Source organism: Sapajus apella, unplaced genomic scaffold, assembly GCF_009761245.1.
Source record: "Sapajus apella isolate SASKATOON/1434 unplaced genomic scaffold, GSC_monkey_1.0 scaffold15, whole genome shotgun sequence".
NCBI classification, from domain to species: Eukaryota; Metazoa; Chordata; class Mammalia; order Primates; family Cebidae; genus Sapajus; species Sapajus apella.
Window position 1 is genome coordinate 18,081,750 of NW_022436955.1, and position 17,985 is coordinate 18,099,734.

A 17,985-nucleotide genomic window follows, 5' to 3' on the forward strand; every position below is an offset into this window, starting at 1 on the left:
CATGATCTCATGTGACAGGTGGCATCTCTGTGTTCCCGGGGTCAGGGCCAAGGGGGCCCAGCAGACAGTCAGCTTTGTGGGATCCCCACCCCCACTCTGCTCGCCTGTGTTCCTTGGGCACACGCCCCATGCCGCCTCCTGGGGTAATAACTATTTATGGCTGTGGTGGGTAGAGGTTACTGTCCCTTCCACCAGGCTGTGGGCTCCTGCAAGGAGGGGCCTGTCCCGTTTGTTTCTGTGCCTTCGAGGCCCGGCCTAGGCAAAGGGCACGCAGGGTAGGGGTTTATGGACATGCATATTTGTGTCTGTTCCTAAGAAGGAATAAAACAGCACCATGCCCAGTTCCCTCCAGGTCACCCCAGGCAACGCTGCTTCTTCCCTGCTGCTGAGTGACACTCCTTTTCTGCCGTGACCGCCTAGCTCCTCCTGGGCTCACCTCACAATCTATGGGGCCTGCTCAGCCACAGCAAGGCATTGGCCTATTGATGCCAAAAGAGACTTATTCTAAGACTCAGGTACCTCTGGCTCCTCCCAAACACGGAGGATGGCTTCAGCGCTGTCTCCTGCCTGCACTCAGCAGGCTCCTGTGCCCTGCACTGGCCAGTGACCCTTCCAGATGATCGTAGGTGCCAGGGGCAGCTCTACCTTGTGCCCTGGTCAAAGTGGGCATGTCTGGGCCTGCCAACCCCATCATGGCCCTTCTTAGCTTCAGGGGTCCTGGTGGGAGAGTTCTTCTTCTCCAGGGGCGTCTGGGATCTGGTGCCATGCTGAGACCTTGTCTGCTATTTTTCTGAACTTTCCGCCAACGAGGCATCCTCATGCCCCTGCCTGAGTTTGCTACCCCAGGTCCTGCCAGTGCGCTGTGTATACCTGCCTCCCCTTCCCTTTCTCTTCTGGGCACACATCATGCCCACCCCCACTTTTGGCTCCACACACCCTCTCCCTCTTCTTACCCCTGCCAGCCCCAGTTATCACCCAACTCGGTCCTATGCCAAGTACCTTGTCAGAATCCACAACTTTGAACCGTGGTTCTACAGCGGGATCTGTCTTCTGAGTTTCCTCAAAGGCTACAGCCTCATTCTCCATGGAGCCCTAGAAAGAGAAGATACAAGAGGATTATATACAGCAGGTGGGGGAAGAGGACAGAGCCCCAAGCTCCCCCAGGAAGAGGCAGCCAGGAGTGGTGAGAGCCCCGTGGGTGGGGCAGGGTGGTGGAGATCAAGGACACTGGGTACTTCTGAAAGCAGAGAGACCCTGATGTGGGCTTTATTATTCTCTGTATTTTACATCTCTCTTAAAAATTAATTTCTGGCTAGGCGTGGTGGCTCACGCCTGTAATCCCAGCACTTTGGGAGCCTGAGGCGGGTAGATTACCTGAGGCTAGGAGTTCGAGACCAGCCTGGCTAACATGGTGAAACCCCGTCTCTACTAAAAATACAAAAAAATTAGCCAGGTTTGGTGGCACACACCTGTAATCCCAGCTACTCAGGAGGCTGAGGCAGGAGAATCACTTGAACGTGGGAGGCAGAGGTTGCAATGAGCTGAGATTGCACCACTGCACTCCAGCCTGGGTGACACAGTGAGACTCCATCTCAAATAATAATAATTATTATTATTTCTACATAAACAAAAGAGGCAGAAAGATCTAGGAGAGGAAATGAGCTGGTGGAGAGACTGCAGGGAAAGGAGCGTGCTTAGTGGGACTCCCCCAGGAAAGGAGTCCCTGCCAGTCCTCCTTCAGGTCCCTGGCAGGGACCTGGCAAAGGGAGTCCCAGGGTAGTGCCCAGGGCACCTGATGGGGCTCAAGGGTCCACACTGGTGAGTCACAGGCTGTGGCTTCTAGGGCCACATGCCCACAAGAAAGAAAGGCAGCAGGGAACGAGAGAGGCTGTCCCTGCAGCAGTGCCTGGTACCAGTCAGTCAGCAGCCACACGTGGGATGGGATTGGCAGAGTAGTGCCCAAGTGGACTCAAGGTTAAATCAAACTTGCAAAGAGGTAAGGTCAGAGGGAAATGGGATGTGCTAGGAAAAACACACAGCCCCAGCCAGCTCTGACGTCACGCAGGGTGAGGCCAGAGCGAGCAGGCTGGCACGTAAGTGAAATCCACGTTGCCCTACAGGAGGGGCGGGGAGAGTGCTTGCCTGCTCTGTGTCCTTGTGACTGAAGGAAACCATGGTCCTGGTGGTCATGGACAGAAGCTGGGAGGCTGGGCATTGGCAAGTGGCCAAGAGGCTACTGTCATGACTTGTACATTTCATTTCCAAATGGACCCAAGAGAACCTGATGGTGACAGTGACTGTTTTGGCATTTTATGGGAAAACCCACATGTAACCCAAGTAAAAGTCAGCTTTTGCGGTCCTATCTTGGTCTGTGTCTTAGCATATTTAGTCTGTATCACCAAGCTAATCCCTGACATTTTTTTGTTTATTTTTTGAGACAGGCTCTTGCTCTGCCACTCAGGCTGGAGTGCAATGGCCCACAGCTACCTCTGTCTCCTGGGCCTAAGCCATCCTCCCACCTCAGCCTCCCACGTAGCTGGGACTGCAGGCGCACATGACCATGCCCGGCTAGTTTTTGTATTTTTAATAGAGTTGGAGTTTTGCCATATTGCCCAGACTGGTCTTGACCTCAGGTGATCCACCCACTTTCGCCTCCCAAAGTGCTGGGTGAGCCACCACGCTGGGCCAACACCTGATTTAAAAAATTTATGTGTGTGTGTGTGTGTGTGTGTGTGTGTGTATAAATATCTCATGCTCTCTTGAGGACAAAGAAAAGTGGATTTTACAGCACATCATACAAGGAAATACCCTAAATAGCCAATATAAATGTCCTTCTGATTCCCATGACAGCAGCTCAATAATCCTTCCAATTCCGTTTAACATCAAAATACCCCAGGGTGTGCCCTCCCCACACCTCAGCACCCTGCCCCAGTGAGCCACTGACTTCCTTCCTCCTGGGTGGCTTTCTCCAGGTCACTCAAGTGCTTCCTTAAGTAGGGCGGCTGGCTCCTCTGTACCCACAATCCCACTCATTGCAACCCCATCTGCCTCTCCTAGCAAAACTCAAGGCTCATCTTAGCAGGGAAGAGCTTACCATGCCTAGTACTATTAATGTTTTTGTTTATGCTACACTTTTCAGACGTCTGAGGGTGGAAGGCACAGATCTGTTTTGGGAACATCCACCTAAACCACCACCGGAAGCAGAAGAGAGGGCGTCTGTCTCATCATCTATCGCTCTGAATGCAAAGCCCTCATGTATCCAGCTCCCGCTTGCAGTCCTTGGAAAAGCCCCTTCACGTTCAGCCAACTGCCTCCGGCCTTCCATGCGTCACTCCCGCTCCCTCTAGGGCTGCATGGGCCTCTTCTCTTTCACCTGAGGGGCCTGTACATATTTGAGAACAGCCCCTACTCCCCGTCCCTGCCGTCTGTTTTCCCCAGGACTCTCTTAGGACACAGTGGAGTCCCGAAGCACGCTAATTGGCCCATGTTCCTGGCCCAAGGCAAGGTGTGATGGGACCAGCGCAGAACCCAGCAGGGCTTGTGCCTCTGCCTTCCATAACACCCTGTTCCTAATCATGGCAACTGAGCAGCCGCGTGTGTGTGTGTGTGTGTGTGTGTGTGTGTGTGTGTGTGTGTGTATAAATATCTCATGCTCTCTTGAGGACAAAGAAAAGTGGATTTTACAGCACATCATACAATATTTGAGAACAGCCCCTACTCCCAGTCCCTGCCGTCTGTTTTCCCCAGGACTCTCTTAGGACACAGTGGAGTCCCGAAGCACGCTGGTTGGCCCATGTTCCTCCCTTTTGGCAAGCACACTACGCAGCTCATTCATGCAGCCTATGGCCACTGGATGCTTTTTTTTTTTTGAGACAGTATCACTCTATCACTCAGGTTGGAGTGCAGTGGCATGATCTTGGTTCACTGCAGTCTTGACCTCCTGGGCTCATGAGCCTCCCACCTCAGCCTCCTGAGTAGCTGGTACTAGAGTCACCATGTGTCACCATGTCAGGCTAATTTTTGTATTTTTTTTTTCTTTTTTTGGAGACAGGGTTTTACTGTGTTGCCCAGGCTGGTCTTGAACTCCTGAGCTCAAATGATCTGCCCGCCTCAGCCTCCCAAAGTGGTAGGATTACAGGCGTGAGCCACCACGCCTCGCCTGGACGCTTTCTTTATGGACTGCTGCTGTTGGCAGTCATGGAGAGCTGGCAAGGTCTCAGAGGTGATCTGGGCCTGCAGACCTGTTCCCTGGAGTGCCCCAGAAGACGTGTAATGGAGACTGGGATGCTGGATGGGAGAGCAGGAGGCAGTGGAAAACCAGGAAAGCCTGGGAAATGAGATCAGGAAGGGGAATGTCCAGGGGTCTGCAGGGGCTGGTGTCCTGGTGCGGTATCACTGTGACCCAGTCCTTCCCTCCCAAGGATCTCACCCATATCCACTGTTCTCATTCACTCATTCACTGACACACACATCCGAGCATCCACAATGCAGCAGAAGCGGCAGCTCCCAAGACGCTCCAGCGTCCCTCTCTCTCTGACATTGGCCTTGCTCCTTGTCCCCAGAGGAATGTTTCCAGCTTCCCACACATAGTCTGACCAAAGGCCCTACTGTCACCTCGGCCACATCCTTCCTGAAAGCCAGCATGGGGGTGGCCTCTGCACACCAGCTTATCTTTGCCTTCCGTGTGTTTACAGTTTTCTCCCTAGATTTCTAAGCTCCTCTCTTGTAATGCACTTGGATTAACCTTATTTTTTCTTTCTAGCCAGAAGGAATGACTCGTTATTTTCTAAGCATGCCTTACATTTTCCTTCTTAAATGTCGCCTTGTCCAGAATGAGGACAAAAGCTGGCATTTCATGAGTGTTTATTATATGCTCAGCCCTCTAATCTTCCTAACAACTGCATGAAGTAGGCACACTGATTATTCCCATTCAACAGATAAAAAGACCAGCCCAGGCCGGGCGCGGTGGCTCACGCCTGTAATCCCAGCACTTTGGGAGGCCGAGGCGGGTGGATCACGAGGTCAAGAGATCGAGACCATCCTGGTCAACATGGTGAAACCCCGTCTCTATTAAAAATACAAAAAATCAGCTGGGCATGGTGGTGCGTGCCTGTAATCCCAGCTACTCAGGAGGCTGAGGCAGGAGAATTGCCTGAACCCAGGAGGCGGAGGTTGCGGTGTGCCGAGATCGCGCCATTTGCACTCCAGCCTGGGTAACATGCGTGAAACTCCGTCTCAAAAAAAAAAAAAAAAAAAAAAAAAAAGACCAGCCCATGGGGCAGTCCCACAGTTAGTGAGAGATCGAGCCAGCAGTGCCACTTCAGAATATTCTCTTTACCGCCACCATCTTCTTCTTCTTCTTCTTCTTTTTGAGACAGAGTCTTGCTCTGTCGTCCAGGCTGGAGTGCAGCAGTACGATCTCAGCTCACCACAACATCCACCTCCTGGGTTCAAGCAATTCTCCTGCCTCAGCCTCCTGAGTAGCTGGGACTACAGGCGCGCACCACCACATCAGGCTAATTTTTGTATTTTTTGTAGAGATGAGGTTTCGCTATGTTGCTCAGGCTGTTCTTGAACTCCCATACTCAAGCGATTCGCCTGCCTTGGCCTCCCAAAATGCTGAGATTACAGGCATGAGCCACTGCATCTGGCCTATTTCCCAACTTTTAAAAAGTCATATTTTCCATCTATGATTTTTACTTGGTTGGTATTTATAATTTTTTGCCTCCTGTTGTTTTTGAATGTTGGGATAATCATCTTTTTTTGTCCAGTGGTGTGATAGGTTCCAACAGGCAGGGACCTTGTGGATTTCTGTTTCGGTTTCTCCCTGTGCCTAGCATGGGTCTTGCAAATACTGGATGCTCCGCCCACATTTCCCCAGCAGGTCGCATTTCAATGCTGGGTCTCTGCAAGCAGCGGTGGTCTCCTGAGACTCCTGTGGTGTGATGGCCTGGCTATGGGGGGCGAAGCCCTGAGGCTCTGCAGGGCTCACACTCCTTGGAGGTGTGAAACAAATGGAGTGGGCATGTGTGCCCCACCCCCCTCTGCTGCCACGTGGTGGGGAAATACAGCTCTCTGCCTTCGGGGGCAGGGAAATATGGCTCCCTACCTGAGGGGGTAGGCCAGGACACAAAACAGGCATCTTGCACTCTGGGCTAGATAGGGCAGTGCCCAGATAAAAGGATCAAAATTCCAACAATCTAGACCACAGATTCTCAGTGCCCTTTGGCTGAGTACACAGGACAGTCATGAGCAGAACAAAAAGTATATAAGACTGATACAAAATTGGCAGCGTTTTATTTTGCCAAATAAAAATATTTCAAGGCCAGGCACCGCAGCTGATGCCTGCAATCCCAGCACTTTGGGAGGCTGAGGTGGGAAGATTGCTTAAGGCCAGGAGTTTGAGACCCATCCTGGGTAACAAAGCAAGACTCTGTCTCCATCAAAAAAAAAAAAAAAAAAAAAAAAAGCTAGGTGTGGTGGTAGTGTGTGCCTGTAGTCCTAGCTACTCAGGAGGCTGAAGGAGGAGGATCATTTGAGCTCAGGAAGTTGAGGCTACAGTGAGCTATGATTGTGCCACTGCACTCCAGCATGGGCAACACAGTGAGACCCTGTCTCAATTTTTTTTTAAATTTACTATCAGCAACATTTCATAAACAAAAGGAAATTTTTTCAGTACTAAATATATAAGAAATACATGTTTTCAGAATAAAAGGCAGTTCTTTCCAAGGAAGGCAGCTGACAACTTTATACTGACATTCCCAAAAAAGGTTCTATTTTATTATTTTTAATTTTTTTTCTTTTCATAGAGATGGGGTCTCACTATGCTGCCCAGTCTGGTCTTGAACTCCTGGGCTCAAATGATCTTCCTGCCTCTGCCTCCCAAAGTGCTATGATTATAGGTGTGAGCCACCATGTCTGGTCTCTATTTTAAAATATTTATTGGCCGGGCCTTGTGGCTTACGCCTGTAATTCCAGCACTTTGGGAGGCTGAGGTGGGTGGATCATGAGGTTAGGAGTTCAAGATCAGCCTGACCAATATGCTGAAACCCCGTCTCTACCAAAAATACAAAAATTAGCCGGGCATGGTGGCACAAGCCTGTAGTCCCAGCTACTTGGGAGGCTGAGGCAGAAGAATCGCTTGAGCCTGGGAGTTGGAGATTGCAGTGAGCCGAGATCACACCACTGCACTCCACCCTGGCAACAGAGGGGGACTCCATCTCAAAAAAAATTTTTTATATTAATGCAGAACAATTACAACAACATTCTGTTTTTACAAGGATTAATTGTACATAATCGTTGTTTTGGCTCAGGGTGGTTGATTATCTATCTGTAACAGGAAGTAAATCAAATGTTCGCTACGTCCTGGTTCTAAGGTTCTACTCCAAAAATCACAAAAATCTGGTTTCTTAGAGAGATGCTGGCTAAAAACAGAAACAGCATTTTGAAAGCTTTTTCATTCAACTGGAAGTATCCTGAGTGACGTGAGGAAAGCGGAGGAGTCCCTGCTCCATGGCGTTCTGTCCTGCTCCTGAGAGCCCAAGGGAAGGGGACGGGTCATGCGTGGAGTGGCTCCATCCCCAGCACAGAGGGACCAGGGATTCTCTCCCCAGAATTCCTCTGAATCATGGACCAGTGCCAGCCAAGGGCTGGAAGAGGGGCTACCCTCTCTAGGGAGGCTGAGGGAACGAGGGGCAAAGGGAAAAGGAGTGGACATGGCCTCTTCCTATCCTCCTTCCTGATTCTGCTCTAGGGTCCCGGGGCCACCCAAGGGAGTAATGTCAGGACTGATACACTTTTGGCAAATAAACCTCAGACTGACCAAATAAGCAAGGTGCTTTCTGGGTGGCTTCATCGGGACCACACCCCTCCTTGGCAGAAGCCCAGGCTCTTATCACAAGATGGGAAACACCTCCAACATGGGAGGAGACTCCAAGGAAAAGCAGAGCCGGTGTCACGCGGTGTCAGTAGCGGGAATGCTCCTAGGTACAGGGACACGTCCTCCAGTGCCTTGTTCACTGATTCATTTTCTCAAGTGTAGTTGTGAGATTCCAGGTCTGGAAACTCTCCCTCCACACAGCCAAGACAAAGACCCTCCTGAAGAAGATCTCCCTTTCCCACCTGGGGGACGCCAGGACTCCAGGAACTGAGTCCCGCCACGAGCGGCTGCTCCGCCGCATGCCACACACGCTGATCTGGACCACCTTTTCCAGACTCCCGCCCAGTGTTGATTTTATAGTTGAGCCAGCTCACCCTTGAATTCCACAAACAAACACCATCCATGAATCAGAAGTGTGTAAAGGTCATTCCTAGGATCTAGGGTACAACCCCAGCTTTAAAAGGCTTTTAGAAAAGGTTTCTTGGAAACTTCCACATTCATGATTTAAAAGGCTCTGCTGGTCCCAGAAGCAAGCCAAAAGGGTGGTTTTTAAACACTTTAAAAACCAAAAAGTGCCCCACATGAAGATACGTGTGGCTTCTTTTTTCTAGTATTTGGAAATTATTCTAGATAATGCCTTTTTTTTTTTTCTTTTTTCTGAGACAGGATCTTACTCCGTCACCCAGGCTGGAGTGCAGTGGCATGATCTCAGCTCACAGCAGCCTCAACCTCCCAGGTTCAAGCAATTCTCACAACTCAGCCTCCCAAAAAGCTGGGATTACGGTATTCACTGCTATGCCCGGCTCATTTTAAAATTTTTTGGAGAGATGGGGTCTCGCTCTGTTGCTCCAGTTGCTCTTGAACTCCCATATTCAAGAGATCCTCCCAACTCAGCCTCCCTAATAGCTGAGACTATTGGTGTGCACCACCATGTCCAGCGAATTTTTTATTTTTGTAGAGATGGGATCTTGCTCTTTTCCAGGCTGGTCTCACACTCCTGAGCTCAAGCAATCTGCTCACCTTAGCCTCCCACAGTTCTGGGATTACAGGTCTGAGCCACTGTGCCTGGCTGGTGATGCCTTTGAATTGAGCAGGTTTCAGTATTTGGTAAGGGAAGAGAAGAATTTTGTGGTTACACTAACAATGGCTTTCATAGGAGTGACTGGCACAAGTGTGGATGAGTGTGGCTTGATGGGGGTGTTGAACGCATCTTTGTCAGGTGACAGCTTTCTTGTACCCTTAGGGGGACGAGAATGTCCTAGGGCAACAGCCTGGTGCTGAGGACGGAAACCCTCATCGCGGTCCCTCCTGGCCTCTCTGCCTTGGGAAGGCAGGTAGGAGAGATAGCTAGACACTCTTGTGTTCAGGCCCAGGGCTGTTGAGTGGCGAGGGAGCATCTGGTTCTCCTGATGCCACATTTACCTGTTGATTGTCTCCTGAACTAGCCTGTAAGCTCCTCACGGTAGAGACCCCACTCAGTCCTGCTCACTGTTTACTCCCCAGTCCCTGGCACAGGCTTGACCCGCCAGTACCTGCTGAGTGATCCATTAGCGAGCAGGTGGGTGGCCTGGTGGATTCCGAGAGCCCAGGCCTGGAGAGGCCACCAATTCGTGGGGAGGGCAGGCAGGAAGAGAGCCTTCCACAGCCCACGTCTACTTGGAGAGAGAAGGTTGGGCGCAAGCAACGGCCGCGGTACTCTGCCAAGGATACGGGGTTGGCAGGCATTGCGTATTCCCAGCCAAGAGCCACTGGATGTACTGGGCAATGGAGGGCAGGGAGGGCACTTCAACCTCCTTAGATCCTTCCAGCCACAGTCCAAGTCCACACAAGAGAGAAGCCTTTGAGACAGCAGTCCCAACCCTCACAGCCCCCAGCACACGCCAATTCCTGGCTCATCACCAAGCATTATTTTCTCTCTGGTCAGCCCAAGCCACAAGGACAATATCGATGTCACTGTCACTGGATTTTATTTTATTTTTCTTTGAGACAGAGTCTTGCTCTGTAGCCCCAGCTGGAATGCAGCGGCTCCATCTCGTCTCACTGCAGCCTCCGCCTCCTCGGTTCAAGTGATTCTCCTGCCTCAGCCTCCTGAGTGGGTGGGACTACAGGCATGCACTACAATTCCCAGCTAATTTTTTGTATTTTTAGTAGAGATGGGGTTTCACCATGTTGCCCAGGCTGGTCTTGAACTCCTGAGCTTAGGCGATCTGTCCACCTTGGGATTACAGGCATGAGCCACAGTGCCTGACTTGTCACTGCATCTTCATATCAGGGAGGCCGCAGGGAATTAAGCAGACTGCAGTGAAATAGAAGGGCCATGCCATGTTCTAAGAGGGCAGCCCCGATTTAGGACCAAGTCACAGGAGGATGGGGACCAAGGGGTGTCAGACCTTCTGATTTCTACTCTCCTCTCCTCTTTTCTTTGCTGACAGCGTCTTACTCTGTTGCCCAGGCTGGAATGCAGTGGTATGATCATAGCTTGCTGCAGCCTTGAACTTCTGAGCTCAATTTTTCTTATTATTTTTGGTAGAAAATGGCATCTCGTTATGTGGCCCAGCTTAGTCTCGACCTCCTAGCCTCGAACTCCTGGCCTCAAGTGATGCTCCTACCTTGGTTTCCTTTTTTTTGTTTTCTTTTTGAGACAGAGTCTCACTCTGTCACCCAGGCTGGAGTGCAATGGCGTGATCTTGGCTCACTGCAACTTCCACCTCCTGGGTTCAAGCGATTCTCTTGCCTCAGCCTCCTGAGTAGCTGGGATTATAGGCATGGGCCACCATGCCCAGCTAATTTTTGTATTTTTTTTCAGTAGAGATGGGGTTTCACTAAATTGGTCAGGCTGGTCTTGAACTCCTAACCTCATGATCCACCTGCCTCGACCTCCCAAAGTGCTGGGATTACAGGGGTGAGCCACTACGCCCAGCCATAATTTAGCTTCCTAAGGTGCTGGGATTACAGGCATCAGCCACTGTGCCTGGCCCTAATTTCCATGAAAAGCTGGAAAAATACATTTTTTATGTAAAATCTCCAGATTTTAAAATTTGACTTGCATTTAAAACAAATGATGCAGGCCAGACCCACAGGTATGAATATAAACGTGGCCCCTGGTATGCCCAGTTTGAAACTCCCGGGCAAGCTGCAGGCCTCCTGCTCCACGGGATGCCCCGTCCACAGGGAAGGATGAGCAGGATAGACGATGAGAAGGACAGACGAGAGCAGGGATTTTGTTCTCCCTGACAATTGCCAGAACAGGGAATTCCAGGGGGGAGCCTGGGCTGCACCCACATGGCGCAGGCTGCAGTGCTGGTGGTGCCAAGGCCCAGGTGGGGTTGGAGGCAGGCAGGCACTCCAGAGGGACCTGAGCCCCAAGCAAGGTCCGATGAAGGGCAACCTTGGGCGGGGACTGGTTTCTAGAGGAAGCACTGGGTCAGGGAGCAGAAGTGGGGGTTGGACCTGGTTTTTCCTACCTCTCCTCCCCTTATATCTAGAAAGGTGACAAAAATTGGCCAGGCATGATGGCTCATGCCTATTATCCCAGCACTTTGGGAGGCCGAGGCAGGTGGATCACCTGAGATCAGGAGTTTGACACCAGTCTGGGCAACAAGACAAAACCTCATCTCTACTAAAAATACAAAAATTAGCCGAGCATGGTGGCAGGCGCCTGTAATCTCAGCTACTTGGGAGGCTGAGGCATGAGAATTGCTTGAACTTGGGAGGTGGAGGTTGCAGTGAGCTGAGGTCATGCCACTGCACTCTTGCCTCGGTGACAGAGCAAGAGTCCATCTCAAAATAGTAATAAACAAATAAATAAGAAAGGTGACAAAATCTGTGAGGGGTAAGGAATCACAGCAGAGACTCAGGCCACGCACCAGGGATGTTACCTCCAGGCTCTCGCTTCCCAGTGTAGAGGCTGTGGATTGTACCAGTCCCCTCAAAGATCTCTATGCTGAAGTCCTGACCCCCAGTTCCTCAGAAAGTGACCTTGGCAAACAGGCTCGTTGCAGATGTAATTAGTTAAGATGAGGACATTACAGGGCCTTATAAAAAGTGATGTGGACACAGACACACGCCGTGTGAAGACGGAGGGAGAGATGGGAGTTATACCTCTCCAGACCAAGGATTGTCAAGAGCGGCCGGCAGCCCCAGCAGCTCGGAGGGAGGCCCCGAACACACTGTCCCTTAACGTCCTCAGAAGGAACCAACCCCGCCAACACCTTCATCTGAGACTTCCGGCCTCCAGAGCTGTGAGATAATACATTTCTGTTGTTCAACCACCCAGTTTGTGACAGTTTGTTACTGAAACCTAGGAAACCTTTAACAAGGCCTGAATCAGTTTCACCTGGATCAGGACTAACCACCAAAGGAGAGGGACTCCAACCAGGAGAGGGGACAGCCGAGGGAGGCATACGAGGAGCTGTGGAGCCAGGAGTCCACTCCTCACCCCACGCTGGCGACACGGCAGAAACCAGGCTCTTGTCAGCACAGCCTTACCACCCGGCCTCCAGGGGCAGCCCACACAGATGGCCCCGGGGAGACAGGCACTCAAGTAGGTCTGCTCCTAGCCCACTGCTGCCTGTCTGTAGCCAGGGTGGCCTTGTTCCCCTTCTTTAGGGCCTGAGAGGTTACTTCCCAGCTTCCCCACAAGGAAATGCTGCGCTTGGGGACAGTGAAACAAACCGCCACCCTCTTCAGTGCAAACCTTGTTCTATTCTGCATTTCCCCGCCCTCCAGGTGGCAGCTGGGACAGCCCTGCAACCTCTACCACAAGTGCCTTGACTATGGCGCACATGTGGTGGCATCTCACTGGGACGGACACAACTTTCCCTGAGAGATTGGCAGGAGGCATTCCACACATGGGGAAAACTGAGGCACAGACAGCCCGAATGACTTATTCAGGATCTTTTAAGTGATTGCTGGAGGGGCGGGGGAGCAGACAGCAGCCCACTACCAGGGCTGTCCCTGGGAAGGTTTCTCATGCACCCTCCTTTCTCCCCTCCTGGAGGACTCCCTGGGAGGTCCCCAAGTCCCCAGCTTCCTCCAGAGTCCCAGACCCTGTGCTCCTGAGAGAGGGTTTGCTTGGACAGTGCACGGGGGAGAGAACAGAGAAGAACAGCAGAAAGTCTGCGCTCTGCACCACAAACAAACAAGTCCACCACAGAGGCAGCGTGAAAGGAGGCAGTGTGCGGCAGGCGGGGGCTGGGCGCGGGGGCGCCCGCATAAAGGCATGTTGTTCGGGAAAGCCGGGGCTGGGCACCGAGGGACGGACAGATGGCCTTTTATCCCACAGCCTGGGTTTTGCCTGAAAACCCTTTTTCTGAAAGGGGACAGTCTCCTTGAGCCCATGGTCCAGCTGCCCCTACCCCGTGCAGGCCCAGGGGAAAGGTGGGGGGTCCAGGTGTCGCAGCACGCCTGGGTGGCATGTGGCCCCTGGCAGCTAGGAAAGGGCAGGCCCCAGAGGGAGATGATGGTGCCAAGGCTGTGAGAGCCGCATCTGTATCTGCAGCAAGACTCTTTCCCGGGGAGGAAGCTTTTGTGTTAACAAGCCCATGTCTGCGACCCCCCAGGGAGCATTCCCCTCAGAGCGAGTTGTTTTTGGTAAAAGCTTTTGGCTGAAATGAAGGCAGTGGATCCATTTGCACCTGTCCTTAATAAACTGCCCTCTGCCTTGCTAGATCCAAACCAGGAGTCAGGGCTGAGCTCTAGATGCCTACGGCGGCCTGGCAAGTGACAAGCCTCAGAACCCCTGAGGCCCACCCACCCCTCGCCCTCCCCATAGTCATTGCACAGCGATGGGCTCTGCAGGTCACCGTCCCAGTATTCACGGTAGCAAGAGGAAAGGAGGAAAGAAAACAAGGAGGAAACCGGTGCCTGGGCTGTGAACAACTCTCCAGCGCAGGTGTGGGGAGAAGGAAAAGGACAGTCCTGGGCTCTGGGGCTTTGACTCTGTTCACCATGGACCCAGCATTGCTTCTGCTCATGAAATGAGCCCCCTCTGATGCCACAGCCAGCAACCTCGACACCAGACGCAGAAGGCAGCACAGGTGGGCAGGCAACCCAGGTCGTTGGAAAAGGGGCCAGTGGTTTGTAAAAATGAAATTACTGCTGGGAACTTGCTAGGGTACCTGTGGGTTTTCAAGCCACTAACTCCATTTTTTACCAAATGTTGCCACTGAAAGTTGGCAGCCACTGGGATCCTCAGCCTTCCAGCCTTTAACCTCAGATTAGGGCAAACTTTCCAGGAATGTAGAGTCAAGGAGACACGTGGGTTTTTCCAGTGAATGCCTGACTTAGGGATCTGGAGAGGCCCCCAGGGAAACTCTCCGTGCTGGGAGCACAGCTGGAGGGGGCATGGCCTGGGCTTGGTCTGGGAAAACAAGAGGGACTTTTGGAGGCTTCCCATCTGGGTCCTTACTTACAAAATCCTGCCTCTTGCTGCAGGGGTAAAATGGGAGGATCTGAGTTTCAACTCTAATGGGCAGCATCAACAGCCTGCAGGACATGAGTTCCTTAAAATGTGTCCTTTTGCAGACTTACCAAGATCACTCTGGACTGTAGTCTCTCAAGACTTAGACCTCAAGCCACCTTAGGTAAGTTTATAGGATGTGCTATTCATAAGGAAAATATGCATACGGCACCTAAAATATATTATCTCCTCACTGACCCAAGTGGCGTAATAAAGCAGATTTCAGATCTATTGCATAACACTCCAATCTAGGAATTATCCTGTATTTTGCTATTTTTAAAAGGAGAATCAAGACTACTGATTTACCAACAACCTCATATGCCATTATTCCAGAAACAATATTTCTAAATATGTTTAGAATATTTCTAAATTTTATAATAATTATTATTTTTTGGAGAGAGTCTAGCTTTGTCGCCAGGCTGGAGGACAGTGGCGCTATCTCGGCTCACTGAAACCTCCACCTCTGGGTTCAAGCGATTCTCCTGCCTCAGCCTCCTGAGTAGCTGGGACTACACGCACATGCCACCATGCCCAGCTAATTTTTGTATTTGAGTAGAGACAGGATTTCATTGTGTTGGCCAGGATGGTCTTGATCTCCTGACCTCGTGATCCGCCCACATCAGCCTCCCAAAGTGCTGGGATTACAGGCATGAGCCACTGTGCCTGGCCATAATCTGATAATTTAAGAAAGAAAAATATTGTTCTTGCCACTGTTTATAAAATAGCAAATGATTATACTGTGAAAAACAGTAATAGTCACTGAACTGTCTTATTAAAAAACCCCAAACACCACCACCACCACCCTGCCTCATGACCCTTACTTCTTTTTGCTGATTCACGCAATTGCCCCTCCCCATGCCCGGCCATGCAACCTCCTCCCCTCCGCAGTTAAGGATGTTTATGCTTAGAAAGATTGGCTGACTTGTCTCAGGTGGCATGGTATGTTCTAGAAGAGAAGTCCATTGGATTCAGGCCTATGTCCTCTTTTTCACTCTTTGGTGTGTGTGTGTGTGTGTGTGTGTGTGTGTGTGTATGTGTGTAAGAGACAGGGTCTCGCTCTGTCAGCAGGCTGGAGTGCAGCGGCGCAATCATGGCTCACTGCAGCCTCAGCTTTGAGTTCCTGGGCTCAAGTGATCCTTCCCCCTCAGCCTCCTGGGTAGTTAGGAGTATGAGCACATGCCACAGTGGCTGGCTAATCTATTAAGTTGTGTTTTTAGAGATGGGGTCATGCTATGTTGCCCAGTCTGGTCTCAAACTCCTGGCCTCAAGGGATCCTTCCACCTCAGCCTCCCACAGTGCTGGGATTACAGGCATGAGCCACTGTGCCTGGTCCCACCGCACATTCCTTTTTGTTTGTTTTTTGAGACAGAGTCTTGCTCTGCCACCAGGCTGGAGTACAGTGGTGCGATCTCAGCTCACTGCAACCTCCGCGTCCCAGGTTCAAGTGATTCTCCTGCCTCAGCCTCCCAAGTAGCTGTGATAACAGGCACACGCTGCCATGCCCAGCTGAGTTCCATATTTTTAGTAGAGATAGGGGTTTCACCATGTTGCCCATTCTGGTCTTAAACTCCTGATCTCAGGTGACCCACCCACCTCTGCCTCCCAAAGTGTTGGGATTACAGAGTTGAGCCACCACCCCTGGCCCCGTCAAACATTTCTTAAATTAGCAATGTATACACAGTGAGTCCTGGAACTCATGACAACTGGTGACGCCTGCTGGGTATACCCTCTATTCTATGTGTTACAATCATCACCAAAATGATGCTTTAGCCCAGGAAGTGACTTTCTTAAATGGCCACAGGGTGAATTGTCTTTCTGGGAGGTCATTGCCTGCCTGACATGGCCACAGGTAAGGGACATCACTGAATACACATTCTGGTGTAGTCAAGCTGAGAAGGCAAGAAAGAACCATTTGTGAACAACACACAGACAGCAGCTTTCTAGACAGCACCACCAGATCGGGTGCCATTATCCCAGAGAGAAATGCCTATGGCACTGGGCCACAGGTCTAGACCAGCGCTGCCTGGCAGGATTTTGTCCAGTGATGGAAATGTTCTATATCTCTGCTGTCTAATATGGCTGGTGGCTCCCACCTTGGACAGCTCAGCTCTAGACTCATATATTCAATGACTATTTGAAATCTACTGAAGTTTCCTTGGCACCTCAAACCTGATCCCAATGAATGTTGATGGCCCTATCCCAAACATGGGCCCCCACCCCGGTATTAGTCATTTCCATAAATCAAATCACCCCGTTGCGCAGACCAAAACCTTGGCGGCATCCTCAACTTCCTTTCCCTGGCTGTTGGCATCCAGTGCAGCAGCAATTTCTATGGTTCCATGTCCATGACAACTTCAAATTCTCTCCATCCTCACAGTCACCAATTCAGGCCACCCTTGACTGCCACCTGGACGACAGCAATGGCCTCTTAGCTCTCCTCCTGCTTCCACTCTTGACCTGACCCCCCCACCAACCACGCCCAATCTGCCCTCCACATGGCAGCCAGAGCTATCAGATCAAATGTAGAGCAAAGTCATTAGTCTTTTGCTTAAAACTCTCCAGTGGCGTCCGGGCGCGGTGGCTCACGCCTGTGATCCCAGCACTTTGGGAGGCCGAGGCGGGTGGATCACGAGGTCAAGAGGCCGAGACCATCCTGGCCAACATGGTGAAACCTTGTCTCTAGTAAATACACAAAAATTGGCCAGGCGTTCTGGTATGTGCCTGCAACCCCAGCTATTCAGGAGGCTGGGGCAGGAGAATTGCTTGAACCTGGGAGGTGAAGGTTGCGGTGAGCCAAGATTGTGCCACTGCCCTCCAGCTTGGGCGACAGCATGAGGGTCCATCTCAAAAACAAAAACAAACAAACAAACAAACAAACAAAAAACCCTCCCATGGCTGCCCCTGGTTCTCAGCATAAAATCGAAATCTCTGGCCATAACCCACGGGCCCCACCAAGTCAGGGCTCTCGCCCAGTTCCTTCTACTTCAGCCCCCACCACACCCCATCCCTCCCCATGCTCCAGCAACGCCTGAGTCTCCTCTCGGTCCTGTTGCGCCTCAGAGCTTTCACACTTGCTGTTCCCTCTGCCTAGAATGTTTCTGACCTGGGATATTGGTACATACAGAGTATTTCTATTCTGTTGCAGCACTAGCCAGCACCTGTAATTATCATGTCTGTCTCACTCCTCCGAGGTAAGCCCCATGAGTGTCTTAGCCAGGTATCTTTTTGTCCCCAGACTAAGCAGGGTGCCTGGCAGAGAGGAAATATTAGCATATTTGTGGCTGAATGGAGGAAGGGATGATGGGGAGGGGGAGGCAGTTCTGCAAGCCTCTGAGACAAACTGGGGCCATGGCCGGCCTCACCTCTGGGGACTGTCCTTCCTTGACCAGGTGGAGTGTCCCGGGTCTAGTGCTGCACCTGTCCAGGTGAAGATGGAGTGAGGATGGGAGGTCAGCACAGATGCCCCTGGCCGGCCTGGAGAGACAACTCAGAGAGACCAGAATGTCACATTCTCCAGCTCCTCCAGGGGTGCGCGGTCCTGCCCAAGAGGGTCCAAGCACGCAGCAGCTCAGGTTCTGGGCATACCCGTCCCTTACTCCTGGCAGAAACCCACCCCTGCTTAGCAGAAGCTGGAGCTGAAGGGACT

The 17,985-nt window shown here is 51.4% G+C and overlaps 1 protein-coding gene across 1 annotated transcript in view; it reads right to left on the reverse strand.

Moving 5' to 3' along the window:
* Window positions 1-17,985, reverse strand: part of FA2H (fatty acid 2-hydroxylase) — a 67,166-nt gene that overhangs the window by 27,111 nt on the left and 22,070 nt on the right. The window contains exon 2 of the mRNA XM_032284442.1: window positions 1,000-1,092. Within this exon, the coding sequence (XP_032140333.1) occupies window positions 1,000-1,092 (93 nt within the window). The remainder of the gene's footprint in view (window positions 1-999; window positions 1,093-17,985) is intronic.